This window comes from Tursiops truncatus, chromosome 9 (assembly GCF_011762595.2).
Source record: "Tursiops truncatus isolate mTurTru1 chromosome 9, mTurTru1.mat.Y, whole genome shotgun sequence".
NCBI classification, from domain to species: Eukaryota; Metazoa; Chordata; class Mammalia; order Artiodactyla; family Delphinidae; genus Tursiops; species Tursiops truncatus.
This window is the reverse complement of record NC_047042.1, coordinates 27,753,357-27,771,416: the sequence shown is the minus strand read 5'-3', so window position 1 is coordinate 27,771,416 and position 18,060 is coordinate 27,753,357. Positions and strand designations below refer to the sequence as shown.

Here is an 18,060-nt window from a genome sequence, read left to right as displayed (position 1 = left end):
AGGGTATGGGCAGGTGGAAGGATACATGTTTGTGTGGCAAAGCTGTGGAGCTGCTGTGATCTTCTGCTAACATGTGGACATAGGGAAAAGTAAAAGAAACAGGCAAGTGGGATTAGAGAAGCACTGATGAATATGGATGAAACCAGCACATATGATCTAAGACCAAAGGCAGTGTGGAATAACAGCATCGTCTGAGTCCTAATATTGTATATTAGCTACCAGAACAGGCATGAGGCACATTTAAGCATTAGGCTGAATCCCTCTTTGGTTTCCTCTCTCTTTCACTCCACTGGATTATGCTACATTGTCTCACCCTTCGCAGGCCTATCATGCTTCCAGCTTTTCAGAAACCCTTAACTAGGTATCATTGTTACCTGGAAATGTCTCTTTTTGCTTTTTATTCTCCTTTCTCTGTCCTCTATGAAACTATCCTTGTCTTACTTAAACCTATATGATACTCCTTTGAGCTGCCTTCCATAGCATCTTATAAATATCTCGATTTTAGCAATTATTTCATGATACTTTATTTGTGTATAATCAACTGCTCCTTTCAAATAAGAATCTTATCTTTCTTCTCACTTTAATAAATCATTGGAGATGAGTTATGGTGTTAATGACCATAAGTGTATGTGTATTATATATTCTTAAATGCATATTCTTATTTGCAAAAAAACAGTAAGTATTTAAGGAGAATCTGTAACTCAAAGAATGCATCTGTGTTTTACTTGTGTAAATGTAAAATTGAAAAGTTGCAAACATGCATTTCTTAAGACAGTGAGTAAATTAAAACTCACATAACTTAAAACTAATCCTGATAAATTTTTCTGTAGACCAGTTAAGTGACTCTGTTTTTTGCCAATAGCATATGCGTTTTCCTACTAGTTTTGAAATAATACAACTCTTTATTTTTTAAGAGTTTGTTTTAAATGTTATTTACAGAAGGGCTTTATTAGTGTTTTATTTTAAAATATATATTACTGAAATTTTTAAAACTAGAATTTTCATTAAGGACTGCTAATAGTGTAGATCTTTTTGGTCAGACAGACATTCCTGTTTTCCCTTAAATTATATCATTAGGAGAACTCATCAAGAAATGTCAAGTAAATGTGAATAAAATATGTTATATGTGGCAAATGTGAATAAAATATGTTATATATGACACATTCACATATGTCAAGTAAATGTGAATAAAATATGTGTGACCTACGATATTCTTAAATGAGTATCTAAATGAACTTGATTCTTTTCATTTGTAGTAATCTTCTAAATCAAATAACTAAATATGCATGGATTACACACAAAGAATAGTTTGGTACTTCCTACGGGTAATTAAAGTAACTGAGAAAATATACTTTATTAAGCCTTCATATTCAACGTTTCATGAAGAAACAACATACAATTTGTAGTCTATTCTTAGAATGTTTGTCTTGTATAAAAAATTAACACATCCCTATATTTTATTTTATTTCACATTCCCAGATTGATCTTAACTTCTGAGATTTAAGGTAAGTTTAAGGAACCTTGATTCAAAGTCATTGAGGCATTTTAGTGAAGACTTGATCTACCATAAGAAAAATACTCTTATTTAGACATTCTCTTAAAACTAAGCCATATAGACATATTTATTTTGATATTAAATAATTACAAAAATACTAAAGTATAATACTTTTTTATTATGGCTAAAGCTGTTACCAAGAAATTATTGGCACTTGAAGCAGGTACCACATCTGGAATCCTCCCAGGAAGTACGCATAGCAAGATCCTTTCTGTGGGCTATTTATTAGAAGATGTCAAGGAGAAAGAAGAGAAGTTGAAGACTGCATCAAGAGTTGAAGGTCACTTGATTCTTCCATAATGAAAAGCACCTAAAGACTTAGGGGCTAAGGAGGCTGATTCTAGCTGAAGTCCAGAACAAATGTTTTAATCCATCTCTTACTTGCAGCATGACCTTGAGACAATTATCAAACGCTGTACCTCAGTTTCCTCATCTGTAAAACGAGGAAAATAATTACCTATCTTTCTTGACCGTCATTAGCATTGATTAAAAAATAAACGGAGGCATATTAAAATTTTTAAGAGTTTATTTGAGCAAAAATCAGTTTGAATTGCGCGGCACCAAACTGGAAGTGGTTAGGAGCACCCCACTGATAGGATATTAGGGCGAAGACTTAGGAAACAAAGAAAGGAAATTATTTTATTGGCTATAGCTTAAAGCCTAGTTAACTGGTTGTTCTTAGAGTTCTGAGTTCATAGCTTTGAGGCATTTACAGGCTTAGAGTTTGTTTGATTAGGTGGGCTACCATGGCATTAGAGCCACCTCAGTCTAATGACCTACTTCTTTAATGAATTTAACAGCATTAAGTGATCTATGTAACACACTTCTTAAAAAGTATCTGGTTCATGTAAATACTCAACGAATATTATTTGTAATTATTATTACCAGGCTTAGTTTGAAATATGTGTGTTTTGATTTATTCCATGTCTTAACAAAGACAACCAAGGCAGCTTGTTTATGGCAACCTAGTTAAAAACCGCCTCCTCTTATAAACCCTTTTATTTTACAGTGCTGCCCTGTGTGGAGTAGTATAGGGTGCAGGTAAGATTGCCTTGTCCCAGGCCTAAAATCTATACTGGTGGCCCCGACCTGATCATGTCCAGTTGTCCCAATTTTAGGTGAACTGTTAACATATGTTTTGTGAGAAACGAACTCTCTGAAAATGACAGCTTTTATTAAATTTTGCTTGAGAATCTTTTCCTTTGAGAATGGTATGGGGAAAGTGTAGGCTTCTACCAGTACTCTTATCTGATCAAGAATTCATCAAGTTACAGAAAGAATTGGTCACTCCTATATTTGCATGAAACAAAACAAAACAAAAACTTTAGTAGAAGAATAGTTGCTAATTAACATAAGTAGTTGACTTTTTAGGTCTGTACTCATGTCCTGAGTAAAGCCAGACCTGAATTTTATTACTCAGTTCTGATTCGTTTCCCTTGCAACAATTTCTAAGAGCTGAACAAGAGACAAGGAGCAAGTATTTTTTTAAATCTACATACATTCATAAAATTATAATTTCGTAAGTGTAGGAAAATCTGCAAACTGCTATATTAATAGTTCTTTTCTTCTTTTTAGATTAAATTAACGCTGTTTGAAACAGAACATTGTTTTCATCATGATTGTTACTAAAGATGAGAGACCAAAGTCCAGAAACCATGATTTTTACCTTTTTCATGCCCTGATGATGCTAAGCATGACCATGCTGTTTCTTCCAGTCACTGGAACGTCTAAGCAAAATATTCCACGACTCAAGCTAACCTACAAAGGTAAATGTGTCAGTGTTTTTCAGGTTGCCTTCTTTTATTTAGAAATGCATACTGACTTCAGTGAAATGTTTGTAGTATTGGCATGAGTTAATAATCAGATTATTATAGGGGCTTCCCTGGTGGCACAGGTGCTAAAAACAAAACACAAAAACCAGGTGCTAGGATTTGAGAATTACGTGCTAAGAATGGTTAAAACAAAACAAAACAAAACAAAACATGGGGCTCCCGGGTGGTGCAGTGGTTGAGAGTTCGCCTGCCGATGCAGGGGACACGGGTTCGTGCCGCGGTCTGGAGAGATCCCACATGCCGCGGAGCGGCTGCGCCTGTGAGCCATGGCCGGTGAGCCTGCGTGTCCGGAGCCTGTGCTCCACAACGGGAGAGGCCACAACAGTGAGAGGCCCGTGTACCAAAAAAAAAAAAAAAAAATAAGAAGAAGAAGATTATTACAGAATGCAAAGCCCACTGATTCATTATTCTTGGTGAAGAAAATAGACACCAAAACTGTTAATGTATGCTTTTCAGTTCGTTATTTACAATTTTAAACTACTGATTAGCATAATTAGGAAATTTTGGTCAGCAAGTTGTCAGTTTTTTGTTTTTTGTTTTCCTTGGCTATGCTGTGCGGCATGTGGGATCTTAGCTCCTCTACCGCAGATGGAACCCGCGCCCCCTGCATTGGAAGCATGGAGTCTTAACCACTGGACCGCCAGGGAAGTCCCTGTAGTCAGTTTTATATTAAAATAAATCAATACCTATGTATGGTCAGGCCACTCAAGATAGCTGTTCTCTTGCTCTCTGTAAGCCCCCTGTTCAACCAGTGCCTGCTTCACCTATACCCTACTCACCTGACAGACCTTCCTACATGCTTGCCCCATGCCCCAGCTAATGATTGTTCTAATTTTAGCCACCATGATAGCCTATCAAAGGGGCAGTTAGGGGCGGGCCCCCTCTGCTGGTTTCCCTGGTAACTGATGAGCCAAACTGCCGTCAATTTCCCTTATAAGTGGTAACCTCCCCCTGCCCGTGGGAGTGAAGCCTGTCTGCTTTGTCCTGCTTCGGTGTGAGCCGCATACATGGTGGGGTGTTGCTCCAGAACCTTGCTTCAGACATGTAAGATCTCCCATCCATTAAACCTTTGATGGCTCTGTCGCTGACTCTGGGCTCTTTGGTCTTGAAGCTGGGCAAGCACAAGCCTTGTAGGCCTGTGGGGTGTAGCGCAACAGCCTAAAAATAGAAAAATCATTAATTCTATACAGCTGCTACTAATTCATTGATCCTTAGTATTTTTTAAAACAGTAAGATATCTTCAAAAATATTAACAAACTAAAATACCTTGAATATCTCAAGCATATACATATTTTATTGTTTAAAAACTAGTCTGTGTGAAAAGCTTAAAATACAGAGATGAGAAAACATTTAAGAAATGAAATCTAAGCTAATTGTTTTTAAATGTTTAAATTAGTATGAAAGCAAAGTTTATATACGAATATGTGTTTATATGTAAGTGTAATATATCAATATATATATCGAGAGAGAAAACAAGCCAAGTTTCATGCTCAAAGATTTCTTTTTTTTTTTTTCTGTAATATCCCCTTGGCTTCTTTAATACCTAAGTAATGAGAGGAATGTAGGGAACTCAAACTCCTCTATTCTGAACTTGGCGGGTAAAAATCATGCTGGCAGTTTTAATCTTTAAGACAACTTATTTTCAGCTCAAATTATCAATAGTAAAAGCAAATTTGATGTCTAATGTAAGCTTAAGTGGAATTATCTTATTTGACTCATTACACATTTCATATGTTGGTATTTGTTTGGAATTTATACCTCATGAATTAAAGAGTTAAGGTTAACGTTATTTTTGAGTTTTTGTATTCTCGAATTTCTAGAGCAGAGACAACTAATCTATGGTTAAAAAAATTCAGGGCATTGCCTTTGTGCAGTTGAGGGAAGGATCGAATGGAAAGGGATATGAGAGGAAACTTTCTGGGCTTATGGAAATGTTCTCTATCCTGATAGAGATATGGATCACCGAAGTATATAATATGGACTTTTCACAACCCATCATATTACACAAGTCAGATTTGTTTGCGTGTTTTCAAAATTTATCTTAAGAACAGAACAGAAAACAAGTATGAAAAGCCAAACAATAAAAAAAAAAAAAAGAGAAAGTTTGAAAATAGATTGAACGGAAAAAGAAGGAAACACTACCTGGTTTCTATGATACAGTGAATAACACAGGAGCATTGCATTGACGAGGGTGGACAATGCAAAATAAATTAGACTTGGAAAGAAACTTTAATAATAGTTAATAATCACTCACTGAGGAGTCATCATAAGCAAAGCATTGGTATAAGGAGTATGTGTGAATGATGTCATTTTATCCTCATCACCACCCTGTGAGGTGGGGATTATTATCATCTGCCTAGAAATGAGGTTACTGAGGTACTGAGAAATTAAGGTCTCAAATTAGTTGGTGGCTCAGCTCCTGAGTCAGCCCCGTGCTTTGGAGAGCCTGGGTGCCTAATCATATTTCTCACACCCTAGACAAGAGCAGCAGTTCTTGCCTGAGGCACTTACCTACGGAAGTGAACTTTAAAGTTGACAGAAGCATCATGCTGATATTTGACTAACTGATTATATGATTTCAATTGTCAAAATTAAATGGAGCTGAAGACCACACCCTCTTGGTAGCCAAAAGAGATTTACAGACTTTGATAATCTTATGGGAAAAAGAGAGATGGTCATTGTGCTAATTTGTGTTCATAATCAAAATTTTATATGAGTGACTGTAAAATATTAACTCAAATGTGGTAACTTGATCATTAGAAAATAACAAATCAGTTCCTAAAAATAAAAAAATTAAAAAACATTAATTTTATGTAGCTGCTGCTAATTAGTTTATCCCTAGTTAGAGGGTTTTTTTTTTGGTATGAATCTATGTTTTTGTATTAATACTTGGAATCAACCATATAAGAGTTCAAAATCCTGTTTTATTTATCTCTCTATAGATTTTCACTCTTTCTAGCACCTAGTACGTATAAAAGGAGAACTGGTATAAATGTTGGATTAAATGCAATAAGAACTATTCTTTGGATGGTTCTTATATTTAGTATACTTTCCAAATGTTATATTTTTTAGATATTTATCTACATGTAGATTGTCTATTGATACATGTCAAAAGCAGTAGCAAAGACTGAATGCAGGGAAGGAATTTTAAAAATCTCTCAACTCACCCTCAATAGACACACACACACACACACACACACACACACATGCACACACAAACACTCACTCACTCCCGCCTCACCCCCTCTCCCCCTTGTCTCCCCTTTCTCCTCTCCCCCCTCCCCCTCCCTCTCTCCTATAGCGCCCTGTGGCTGCTGTTAGCCATTCATTGCCAGATTGTATGCTAATAATAGAGTAATGATCTTGGCTAGGAGAATTACTGACAATGCTTACAGAATATTCCTCTTTCCACCTATAAGAATTTGGGGACTTTTCTTTGGAAATCATCAGTTCAGCACTATGAAGTAAGTATGCATTAACCATACACTTGGGAGAATTTCAACAGTTTCCCTAGCCACCTCTTCTCTGCTATATCTGAGAGTATAAAAGGAAAGTAGTTCAAATCCTGATGTAATAGTTTTAAAAAGTAGCCTATTCCTGAATAAACAAAGTTATAACGTAAACATCACTGCTAACTTGGGGTTATGACGAGGAAAATTCCTACCTCTGAGATAATAATCAGAACTCTCCTTTGGCATTGTCTCTTTCTCTTATGACTGACTAATGAGTGAAGATCACCTAGTATCACCCATTGCTTAGTTTTGAGGGAGTCTAAAACTTCATGCTTGGCATTAAAATACTGCCAGCATGTGAGGTTAGAAAAATCAGTCAAAATGAAAAATTAACTGTATTTTCAAAAATAATTCATTTTTATGGGCACAAAATCAGCTTTGCTTTCCATAACTCAAGCTTCCTTAGGTGCAGACCAGAGACACAGCCAGTATCAGTAGAGTTAGCTACTTTAAACAGCTGCAAGATTATTTTGAGGGATTTCTTAAAGGCCAACAGAAATATAATAACCATTTTATCCAAAGAATGCTCTTTGATAAAGACTTAGCTTTGAACCTCTGAATCCACAGGAGCTTGTTTGGTTCTATTGTTGTGTAAAGAGATTTCCCCTCAGTGGCATATTTTGAATTCTTGCACATTTATGCATACTAAATCAGTTTCTTGAGTAACAAGTAAGGAAACTTAGAGGTCAGGATGTTCTGTATTTCTGGGTTTTGTTTTATAAGGGTAATATATATATATGGCCTTACAAGGTGAGCTTCTCACAGTGACTTGTATGCTTTATACTGCAGATGTAGTAAATATAACTTTTGAAAAATGACCAACTTCAGTCTTGCAATTACTGTAAGCATTTTTTGTATTATAAATCATCATGAAGGAACTCATGCGGGTTAAGGATATTTATACCCAGGAATCGTTTGTATCTGCAATGGTATTTGTTTGGACAACTCCTAAAGATGAGATAGGTAATATAGCTAAAGAGGGAATGGGCAAAAACTTTGAAAAAGGAAGAGAAAAGTCACTGTCCCCCTGGAATTTCTTTACCAGATAGGGAGGCAAACAATAAACAGGTAAACAAACAGATGAAGGTTATTTCAAATAGTGGGAAGTTCTATCAGGAACATCAAACAGGAGACTGCATCCAGGACCCTACTTAGACTTTAGGACACTATGAAGAACCATCATTTTTATACCCATTTTATAGATAAGAAACATGAGGTTAGAACCTGAAGGCCTTGCCCCAAAGCAAGAAGCTGTTAAGTGGCAGAACTAACTTGTGTGTTTTCATCTCTCTAGTTCCAGGCCCATGTTCTTGCCACCTTGTGCCCTTGAGGGAGGCATTGCATGTTCAGGAACACAAATATCAAGATATATATATAAAAAAAAAATACAAGGTTTCATTATTACATCTTTGGCAGTATGCTTTTCTCAGTAACTACCAATAGTACTAATTATTTTTTGCTCCTCCAAAACTTACGTCTTTTCATAGAAAAGAAAACTGGAAATCATCTTTAAAATTTTTATCTGCTATTGTATAACTAAACATTAGTGCATTTGATAGAATAGTTCTTTATCTTGTTTGAGTCTTCTGAGGAATGAGTGGATAAGTCTATATATTTTTCATTATTTAAAAATGACTCTATTTAGCTGTGAAATGTGGCGTGCCTCAAGTAGAGATTCATGGCCATTTGACTCATCTAACTTGTTTGATTTGACTAGTTTTGTATAAGTTCTGATATCTCGATTGAGTACAGCTGTGAAGAAAGCAGGTTCTGAAGCCAAACTGCTTATTAGGTCTTAACTGCTGTTACTAGTTGTGGGACATATGGATGTTTATTTTATGTACTGGGTTTTCCAAGTGCGTTAATTTATTTAATTCTAATGAGGTAGTTGTGAAGGTGTCTTGATCCATGTAAAGCACGTAAAACAGTGTTTGGCATAGTAAACATTTAATAAATGCTGTCAATTATTAATTTTTGTGAAACACTATTATCTTGCTAGATATTAATGGTTGTTCCCAGACCAGAGTTTTCCCTATATAAACAAGTTTGAAAAATATTACATAGTTTCCTCCTGGGGATTTATAGCATATATTAAAATTGCTTCTGTTTACTCTCAAACATTTTCTACTAGGGTTAGTTTCCCTCAGTCCAGTACCACCCACAGATTGTGAATTTATTGAAGGTACTTTCCAGTATTTTTATCTTCATGGTCTTCTAGTAGTTAACAAGCCCTTAGGTGGTTATTGACTTTGATAAGAGTAGTGTCTTTGAGTATTTGGTAGCCTTCAGGGTGGGTTAAAAGGAATCATAAAATCATTCATTCAGGAGTTCCTTTCTAAAGTGGACATTTTTGTTGTCAAATCAATGAGAAAAGAAGATGACTTGCTCTGAATATCTCTCCTTAAGTATATAGTAAAGAAGTATTATCAATCTGATAGTAAGAATTCCCATATATTTTCTTCTATAGAGAAAGTCATTGATGGTTTAATTTTTAATGGACTCACTTGTTTTCCCAGATGTGTTTTCTCTAAACTGAGGCTGTGTGTGGGACTGGGCTTTCGTAGGTTTAAGAGCTCAAGGATAATATTATTGTGTATTTGATATTCAGCTCTCAGTGGTTAATAACAATAATTTATGATGCCCACTGTTTCCAGCCCCATGCTGGCAACAAGGGGATATGTTAGCAAGTAGAAGAGGCAAAACTCCCTGGCATCATGTAGTTTATATTCTGATACAGAAAGGTAGACCATACATAAGTACATTACACAGCAAGATGGAAGATGATAAGTGCTATGGAGAGCAATGAATCGGGAAAGTTGATTGGGGGGGGGTGTAGTAGTCAGATATGGCGCTCAAGAAAGAGCTCACCCAGAGAGTGATGTTTTCACAGATACTTCAAGAAATTATTGTTGCAAGTCATGCAGATACTCAGGAAAGGAACACTTTTGGCAAAAGGAACAGCAAGTGCAAAAGTCCTGAGGTGGAAAGGTGTCTGGCATGTTCAAGGATCTTAAAGTATGGCAAAAAAACCAGTGGAATGGGAGAAAGAAGAAAATTGATTAAATCAGAGAGTTAATAGGAGGGAAGAAGTATTAGATCCTTTCACTGTTGTCATTGTTAAAACGTTGGTTTTTAGTCTGAGTGTTATGGGAATCCATTGGAGAATTTTGAGCACAGAGGTGACATGGTCTGACTTTCATTATTATAGGATCACTCTGGTTTCTGTACTGTGTGTGCACTGAAAGGGAGAGATCAGGGAAATAGGGAGCCAAGTCTGAGAGGACTGTAATAATCCAGGTGAGAAATGATGGTCTATGAGCCAGACTGGTTGCAGTGGAGGTAGGAGAAGAAGATATGAAGGTAGAGCCAACAGGATTTGTTGATGGATTGGCTATGAAGTAAGAGAGAAGTCAAATCTGACTCCATGGTTTTTTTGTTTGTTTGTTTTTGATCTAAGGATGGGGTTACTATTAATTGAGATGGCAGAGATTGTGAAAGAATGTTGTGTGGGAAGATCAAGTGGACATATTCGTTTGAGGCGGCTATTAGATATCGAAGTAAGATGCCTGGAAAGCACTTGAGTATATCATTTTTGGAGTTTATAGACAATGTCAATTGGAGATATGAATTTGGCAGTTAGCATAGAGAAAATTTTAAATCCATGAAATTCTGTGAGACGACTAAGGGATATAGAAAATTTAGAGGATTGAGTTCTGGGATACTCTTAAGTCAGGAAATTAGTGAAAGGAGGACTGAGCATCTCAGTGAACTAAAAGAAGTGCCCAGGTATGTAGGAGAAAAATCAGAAGTTGTGGTGTAGAGAAAGTTAAAGGAAGAAAGTAAGAAAAGGGACTACCAGCAGTGTCATATTCAGCTAATGTGTCACGAAAGATAAGTAAAAATTAACATTAAATTTAACAACGGGGGCTTCCCTGGTGGCGCAGTGGTTGAGAGTCTGCCTGCCGATGCAGGGGACGTGGGTTTGTGCCCCGGTCCGGGAGGATCCCGCGTGCCGCGGAGCCGCTGGGCCCGTGAGCCATGGCCGCTGAGCCTGCGCGTCCGGAGCCTGTGCTCGGCAATGGGAGAGGCTGCAACAGTGAGAGGCCCGCGTACCGCAAAAAATAAATAAATAAATAAAATAACAACAGAAGTCTATTGTTGACCTTGATAAGAGCAGTGTCTTTAAGTGTGGGAGCCAGAGCACGACTAAGATGGATTCTGAAGAGCATGGGCTCGGGGGAACTGGAGGCAAGTGTAGACAATTCTTTCAAGGAGTTTTCCCATAATAGAGACGTGGGCAGTAGTAGCTGGAAGGACAATGAGATCAAGAGACTTGTTTTTTTTCATGAGTTAAACAACAGCATATTTATTTGTTAATTGAAATAATCTAGGAGAGGAATAATTAATGATTCAGGAGAAATGTGGGATAATTCATACACTATTGAAGAAAATAATTTTTTCCTCTAAAATCAGGCTACTTTTAGAACATGTTAATAAAACTTGCTTATTTTGCATAATAAACTATTGTTTGGTTCATTATCAGTGTCAACTGTTGTGTAGGTAGAAAGAGAGGTTAAACAGATATAAAAATATATTCAGTTTGATATATCGATATAGGTTTGTAAGTACTACATATGTTTAGAAATTTGTTATGTAAGGATTTAGAAATAAAACTTCAGGAAGATTAAATAATAACCTCAGAGTCACATTAGTAGATAATTAAAAAGCTGATCCAAGCCTTCTGCGTTTCAATACAGTAGTGTTTGTACTACAACTTGCCTGTATCCAACACTGTGATTTAGTGATGATTAAAATCTATCTAACACTATGTAGAGCATTCTTCTAAACATGATTGATCTGTAGAGGTTCACAGAGTGGTAGAAGTTACCTAATAATATATGGTAACATATGATGTAATATTGCCATACAAATGTATCATATAAAAAGTGTTCCTGGAATTAGGAACATACATAAAAATCACTGAGGCCTATGTGGTCAGTAGTGTCCTCCTGGCAGGGCAAAGGAGAGCTACATCATGAGACACTTGAATTGCATCCTTGTTATGCATAAATATGGAAGGAATTTATAAGGGCATAATTTAAGTAAAGGCAAATTTTTCTGGGATTAAACCCAGTCCACTATTTTTTGGTTAAAATAGGTTTCTTTGAATAGATCGTATACTGTATATAGTTGGTTTACTATTCTGTAAATTATTGCGGAGATAAAATTTTTTATCTACAATTTCTTGTTTTATGACTTCACTTACCTAAAATTTGGCTCTAATTTCTTGGGTCTTATTAAATAAATTTTAGCAGTGAGATTCTTTTAGTATAAATGTAAAACTATAAGTTTACAGATATTTTTTTAAATGAATGTCATTGGGTCACTTTAACAGAAAATTTGGCAAATGCCTCTCTCTTAAGAACTTGTAATATACATTTTGCATTTTTCTGAGTCCTTTCAACATGCTGTTTTAATCCTATTCAAAAGGGGCATAAATTAAAGCTAAAGTGCTTTTTATTTAGGAAGAAAGATACTCATAAAGAGGTTTATTTCACTAAAGCCAAAGTGAGCCAGACACAGTCTAGAAAATAAGATAAATATTTCAGTAATCCCAATGGAATGGTAAAGTGGAGGAAGCAATAGAAGTGAACTTGTCTGTGGGTATGTTCCATAAAAACAGTAAGTAGAATTGTTTTGAAAAAGAACCTTGCTTTTCTAAGTAATGGTAAATCTTAAAATATAAAATATAGCTGTAATGGGTGATAGGGCTTAGAGTTAGAAGAGACCTTGATAGGTTTTAGCTTTCTCTGCCATGTACTGTTCTTGTACCATTAGAACAGTTGTTTGCTCTTTCTGTATCTAGGTTTTCTCATCTGGAAATTAGTGATAATCCTTTGGTTAAGGATCAAATGAAATAATAGAGGAAAAGCTCCTTGGAAGTTAGAAAGCACAAATGGATATTATGATAGGCTTCAAAGAGAGACCAGACATAATATATTACTGAATTAATTGAAGTAGGATGTGAAGAAAATTCACGGTCTTTAAAAATATATTTAGGCATCTTGGATACAATTTCTCCTGCCACACATAACAGGACATTTACTTGAAAGTCAATTAATAAATCATAACTTGGCATCTTTACATTTTCCTTCCAGGTTAATGCATATTAAATGAGTGTACTTCTCTTCTTTGTATGAGAAAATGAAGGGGAAAAAGTTTTATATGTCTTTGGTTGAAACTAAGTAGGTTATTTATCACTTATAGCAATTCAGTTAGTTATAAGTTAATCACATTGGTCACAGCTGTACATCCCTTATTCTAACAATGTAGTGTTGTAGAGGAAAAATAATAATAATTTGGCTATTTTGCATAAATTAACACATCATCATATAAGGGTTTGAGAGAAACTGTAGTGTGGAGAAGAAAGAAGAGTCCAGCACGTCAAGGCAATTGGGGCCACAGTGTTCTTTAGCTTTTCTACTCCAGCTGTGGTTCAAGGACCAGTAGCGCCAGCATAATTTGAGAGCTTGTTAGAAATGCAGAATCTCAGGCTCCCTCCTAGACTTCTCAGTGAGAGTCTATTTTTTAGCAAGAATCCCAGCTGATCTGAATGCATGTTAATCCTGAGAAGCACTGCTTTTAGAGTGTTTTATTTCCAACTCCCTCCTCTTCCCACCCTCCTCTCCTCCATCCTCCCACCCCCAATACACACAGGAACATTTGGATATCACAACAGGAATCTCTTATGATTGCAAAGCATTAGAGCCACAATTGGGTCTCCAAATGGCACATTAACCTCTCTGAATTATTAATAAGGCTGTAATAAATCCTGGTTTAGATGGAAGGTAGATAAACCAACATAAACAAGAATCACTAGAGTTTGAAAAATCATCAGTTAAATGTTTGTTAGACTTCTTATGTGAAAGAAGAGGTGATGAATTGCAGCAATGATTTAGACATTATTCTTGTCTGCAAGGGCTTCTAGTCTTTTTAAGGGACAAAATAACTGCAAAAAGATTGATGCCATAGGATTAGGGTAAATAAAACCAAACATTTCAAAGAATTTCAGAGGAGGTTGGGTGTGAAATTGAACTTTGAACATTGGAAGAAATTTAGAGTTTATTGAATAAAGTATATGTTGGCACTGGAGGATTTTGATCATGAAATTCTAACTTAATTCTAATTTAAGGGAGAAAACCAGAATAGACAGCATCATGTGGGAGAGATTGGAGAGGGAGGGGGGCAGGGAACAAGGTTGTTTAGGAGCCTGTTATAGTAATTTTGAGAAGCAGTAATATGGCTCTTAGCCTGGCTGATGATAAAAATAAATGTTTGAGGAAAAGGAATAGATAATTTGCATGAGGAAATCTATAAGGCTTTAAATTTACCTGGAAGTTGATGTGAGGGAAATGCAATATACTTACAGGTAGCAGTTATTTAAATAGGGGAATAAAAGAGTAAGGGAATAAGGAAGAGGAACTAAAAACGATTCTGTTATCTTGAGCCTGGGAACTAGGTCATGTCATTAAAGTCATTATAGTCAGTAGGACCAGGTGGTTGGGGGAAAAATGACAGTACCAAGCAGGCTACTGGAAATTCTGAACTGTGACTTGGGAGAGGCAGTGGGGTTTTAGCTGTCTATTTTGAAGTCATCAGCAGAGAACTAACAATTTATGGGAAACTAAATGGAAAACATGATCTCATTGTTTATGCCCTGTAATACTGACTGAAATTAAGGAAGACATTATTCTGTGACTGTATTTTGAATCTCCCTCTTGGAAGTCCATAAGCATATTCTGATGCAAATTCTGTGCACACCTGTACAGAATTATCTTCCTTGGGTAAGCTAGAGGACCCTTTCTGGAGAAAACCTAGAGAAAAGTTGCACAGATAACTGACATCTGTTTGTTCTGAATGAAGAGCCAAAAGGAAATTCTCTTGAATCAGTGGAAATTAACTTTCAGATCAGATGTCACACTGAATGCCCAGCATGATAAGTGAAAAACAAAACAAGACATATTCAGGCCAATTATTTTAAGTTTTATAATAGCAAGAGTGAGGAGGTGAAAGGAAAAACAGAAGACATTCAAAAACTTGGGACACTGATGGCATGAGACTTTGAAACCGTAACTTTGGAAGCCAGAGGATAGTATGTAAACGCCTCAGCTCTCTGAGGGTGAAAGCTGTTCAGCCCAGAATTCTATAGTTAGCCCAATTATCAACAAAGGTGAATTAAAGACATTTTCGCACATGGAAAATTTCAAATATATAAGTCACAATCACTCTTTTTTAGGAAACTTCTGGAGATGGGCTCACCAAAATAAGAAAATAAATCAAAGAGGAAAGACATGGGATCCAGGAAAAGTGAGTTTCATACTAGGAGAGTGGTAGAAGGAAGTTTGAGGAAGCTATTCCTCAGGTCAGAGAATAGACAGTCCAGATTGGAGCAAGAGGAAGAAAGGGCCAAGAGGGGATGTTTCCTGAAGGAAAACAAAAAACAATCTGACAGAATTCCATTTGAAAATTTTATGGAGGCATTTTTCAGAAGGTGTGGAAAGTTTTGATCATGATCTTAAGGAAGTCTAAGCAAATGTCACAATTGGGAAATTATTAACAAAAACAACATTTTTTTTATTTTCAAGAAAGAAAGTATAATCAGAGAACACTACTTTTTGTTTTTTAACAACTTTATTGGAGTATAATTGCTTTACCATGGTGTGTTAGTTTCAGCTTTATAGCAAAGTGAATCAGCTATTCATATATATATATATATATATCCCCATATCTCTTCCCTCTTGCGTCTCTCTCCCTCCCACCCTCCCTATCCCACCCCTCTAGGTGGTCACAAAGCACCAAGCTGATCTCCCTGTGCTATGTGGCTGCTTCCCACTAGCTATCAGTTTTACATTTGGTAGTGTATATATGTCCATGCCACTCTCTCACTTTGTCACAGCTTAACCTTCCCTCCCCCGTGTCCTCAAGTCCATTCTCTAGTAGGTCTGCGTCTTTATTCCCGTCTTGCCCCTAGGTTCTTCATGACCATTTTATTTTTTTAAATTTTATTTATTTATTTTTGCTGTGTTGGGTCTTCGTTTCTGTATGAGGGCTTTCTCTAGTTGTGGCAAGCGGGGGCCACTCTTCATTGCAGTGCGCAGTCCTCTCACTATCGTGGCCTCTCTTGTTGCGGAGCACAGGCTCCAGACGCGCAGGCTCAGTAGTTGTGGCTCACGGGTCTAGTTGCTCCACGGCATGTGGGATCCTCCCAGACCAGGGCTCGAACCTGTGTCCCCTGCATTAGCAGGCAGATACTCAACCACTGCACCACCAGGGAAGCCCCATTTTTTTTTTTTATTCCATATATATGTGTTAGCAAATGGTATTTGTTTTTTGTTTTTTTTTTCATTCTGTATGACAGACTCTAGGTCCATCCACCTCACTACAAATAACTCAATTTCGTTTCTTTTTATGGCTGAGTAATATTCCATTGTATATATATGCCACATCTTCTTTATCCATTCATCTGTCGATGGACACTTAGGATGCTTCCATGCCCTGGCTATGGTAAATAGAGCTGCAATGAACATTGTGGTACATGTCTCTTTTTGACTTATGGTTTTCTCTGAGTATATGCCCAGTAGTGGGATTGCTGGGTCATATGGTAGTTCTATTTGTAGTTTTTTAAGGAACCTCCATACTGTTCTCCATAGTGGCTGTATCAATTTACATTCCCACCAGCAGTGCAAGAGGGTTCCCTTTTCTCCACACCCTCTCCAGCATTTACTGTATGTAGATTTTTTGATGATGGCTATTCTGACTGGTGTGAGATGATATCTCATTGTAGTTTTGATTTGCATTTCTCTAATGATTAATGATGTTGAGCATCCTTTCATGTGTTTGTTGGCAATCTGTATATCTTCTTTGGAGAAATGTCTGTTTAGGTCTTCTGCCCATTTTTGGATTGGGTTGTTTGTTTTTTTGATATTGAGCTGCATGAGCTGCTTGTAAATTTTGAAGACTAATCCTTTGTCAGTTGCTTCATTTGCAAATATTTTCTCCCATTCTGAGGGTTGTCTTTTGGTCTTGTTTATGGTTTCCTTTGCTGTGTAAAAGCTTTTGAGTTTCATTAGGTCCCATTTGTTTATTTTTGTTTTTATTTCCATTTCTCTAGGAGGTGGGTCAAAAGAATCTTGCTGTGATTTGTGCCATAGAATGTTCTGCCTATATTTTCCTCTAAGAGTTCGATAGTGTCTGGCCTTACATTTAGGTCTTTAATCCATTTTGAGTTTATTTTTGTGTATGGTGTTAGGGAGTGTTCTAATTTCATTCTTTCACATGTAGCTGTCCAGTTTTCCCAGCACCACTTATTGAAGAGGCTGTCTTTTCTCCATTGTATATTCCTGCCTCCTTTAGCAAAGATAAGGTGACCATATGTGCCTAGGTTTATCTCTGGGGTTTCTATACTGTTCCATTGATCTATATTTCTGTTTTTGTGCCAGTACCATACTGTCTTGATTACTGTAGCTGTGTAGTATAGTCTGAAGTCAGGGAGCCTGATTCCTCCAGCTCCGTTTTTTGTTCTCAAGATTGCTTTGGCTATTCGGGGTGTTCTGTGTTTCCACACAAATTGTGAAATTTTTTGTTCTACTTCTGTGAAAAATGCCATTGGTAGTTTGACAGGGATTGCATTGAATCTGTAGATTGCTTCGGGTAGTAGTCATTTTCATAATGTTGATTCTTCCAATCCAAGAACATGGTATATCTCTCCATCTATTTGTATCATCTTTAATTTCTTTCATCAGTGTCTTATAGTTTTCTGCATACAGGTCTTTGGTCTTCTTAGGTGGGTTTATTCCTAGGTATATTGTTCTTTGTGTTGCAATTGTAAATGAGAGTGTTTCCTTAATTTATTTTTCAGATTTTTCATCATTAGTGTATAGGAATGCCAGAGATTTCTGTGCATTAATTTTGTATCCTGCTATTTACCAAATTCATTGATTAGCTCTAGTAGTTTTCTGGTAGCATCTTTAGGATTCTCTATGTATAGTGTCATGTCATCTGCAAACAGTGACAGTTTTACTTCTTCTTTTTCGGTTTGAATTCCTTTTATTTCCTTTCTTCTCTGATTGCTGTGGCTAAAACTTCCAAAACAATGTTGAAT

The 18,060-nt window shown here is 36.5% G+C and overlaps 1 protein-coding gene across 5 annotated transcripts in view; it reads left to right on the top strand.

Moving 5' to 3' along the window:
• SEMA3D (semaphorin 3D) overlaps positions 1 to 18,060 on the top strand; it is a 208,445-nt gene that overhangs the window by 67,631 nt on the left and 122,754 nt on the right. For 2 of the 5 annotated variants that reach the window (XM_019929072.3, XM_033862945.2), the window contains exons 3-4: positions 1,480 to 1,505; positions 3,131 to 3,321. In XM_019929072.3, coding sequence (XP_019784631.1) covers positions 3,171 to 3,321 — 151 coding nt within the window. In that variant the 5' untranslated portion in view covers positions 1,480 to 1,505; positions 3,131 to 3,170. Of the gene's footprint in view, positions 1 to 1,479; positions 1,506 to 1,690; positions 1,836 to 3,130; positions 3,322 to 18,060 lie in introns of those variants that run through there. The other 3 variants (XM_019929083.3, XM_073809609.1, XM_033862944.2) reach the window with 2 other exon arrangements.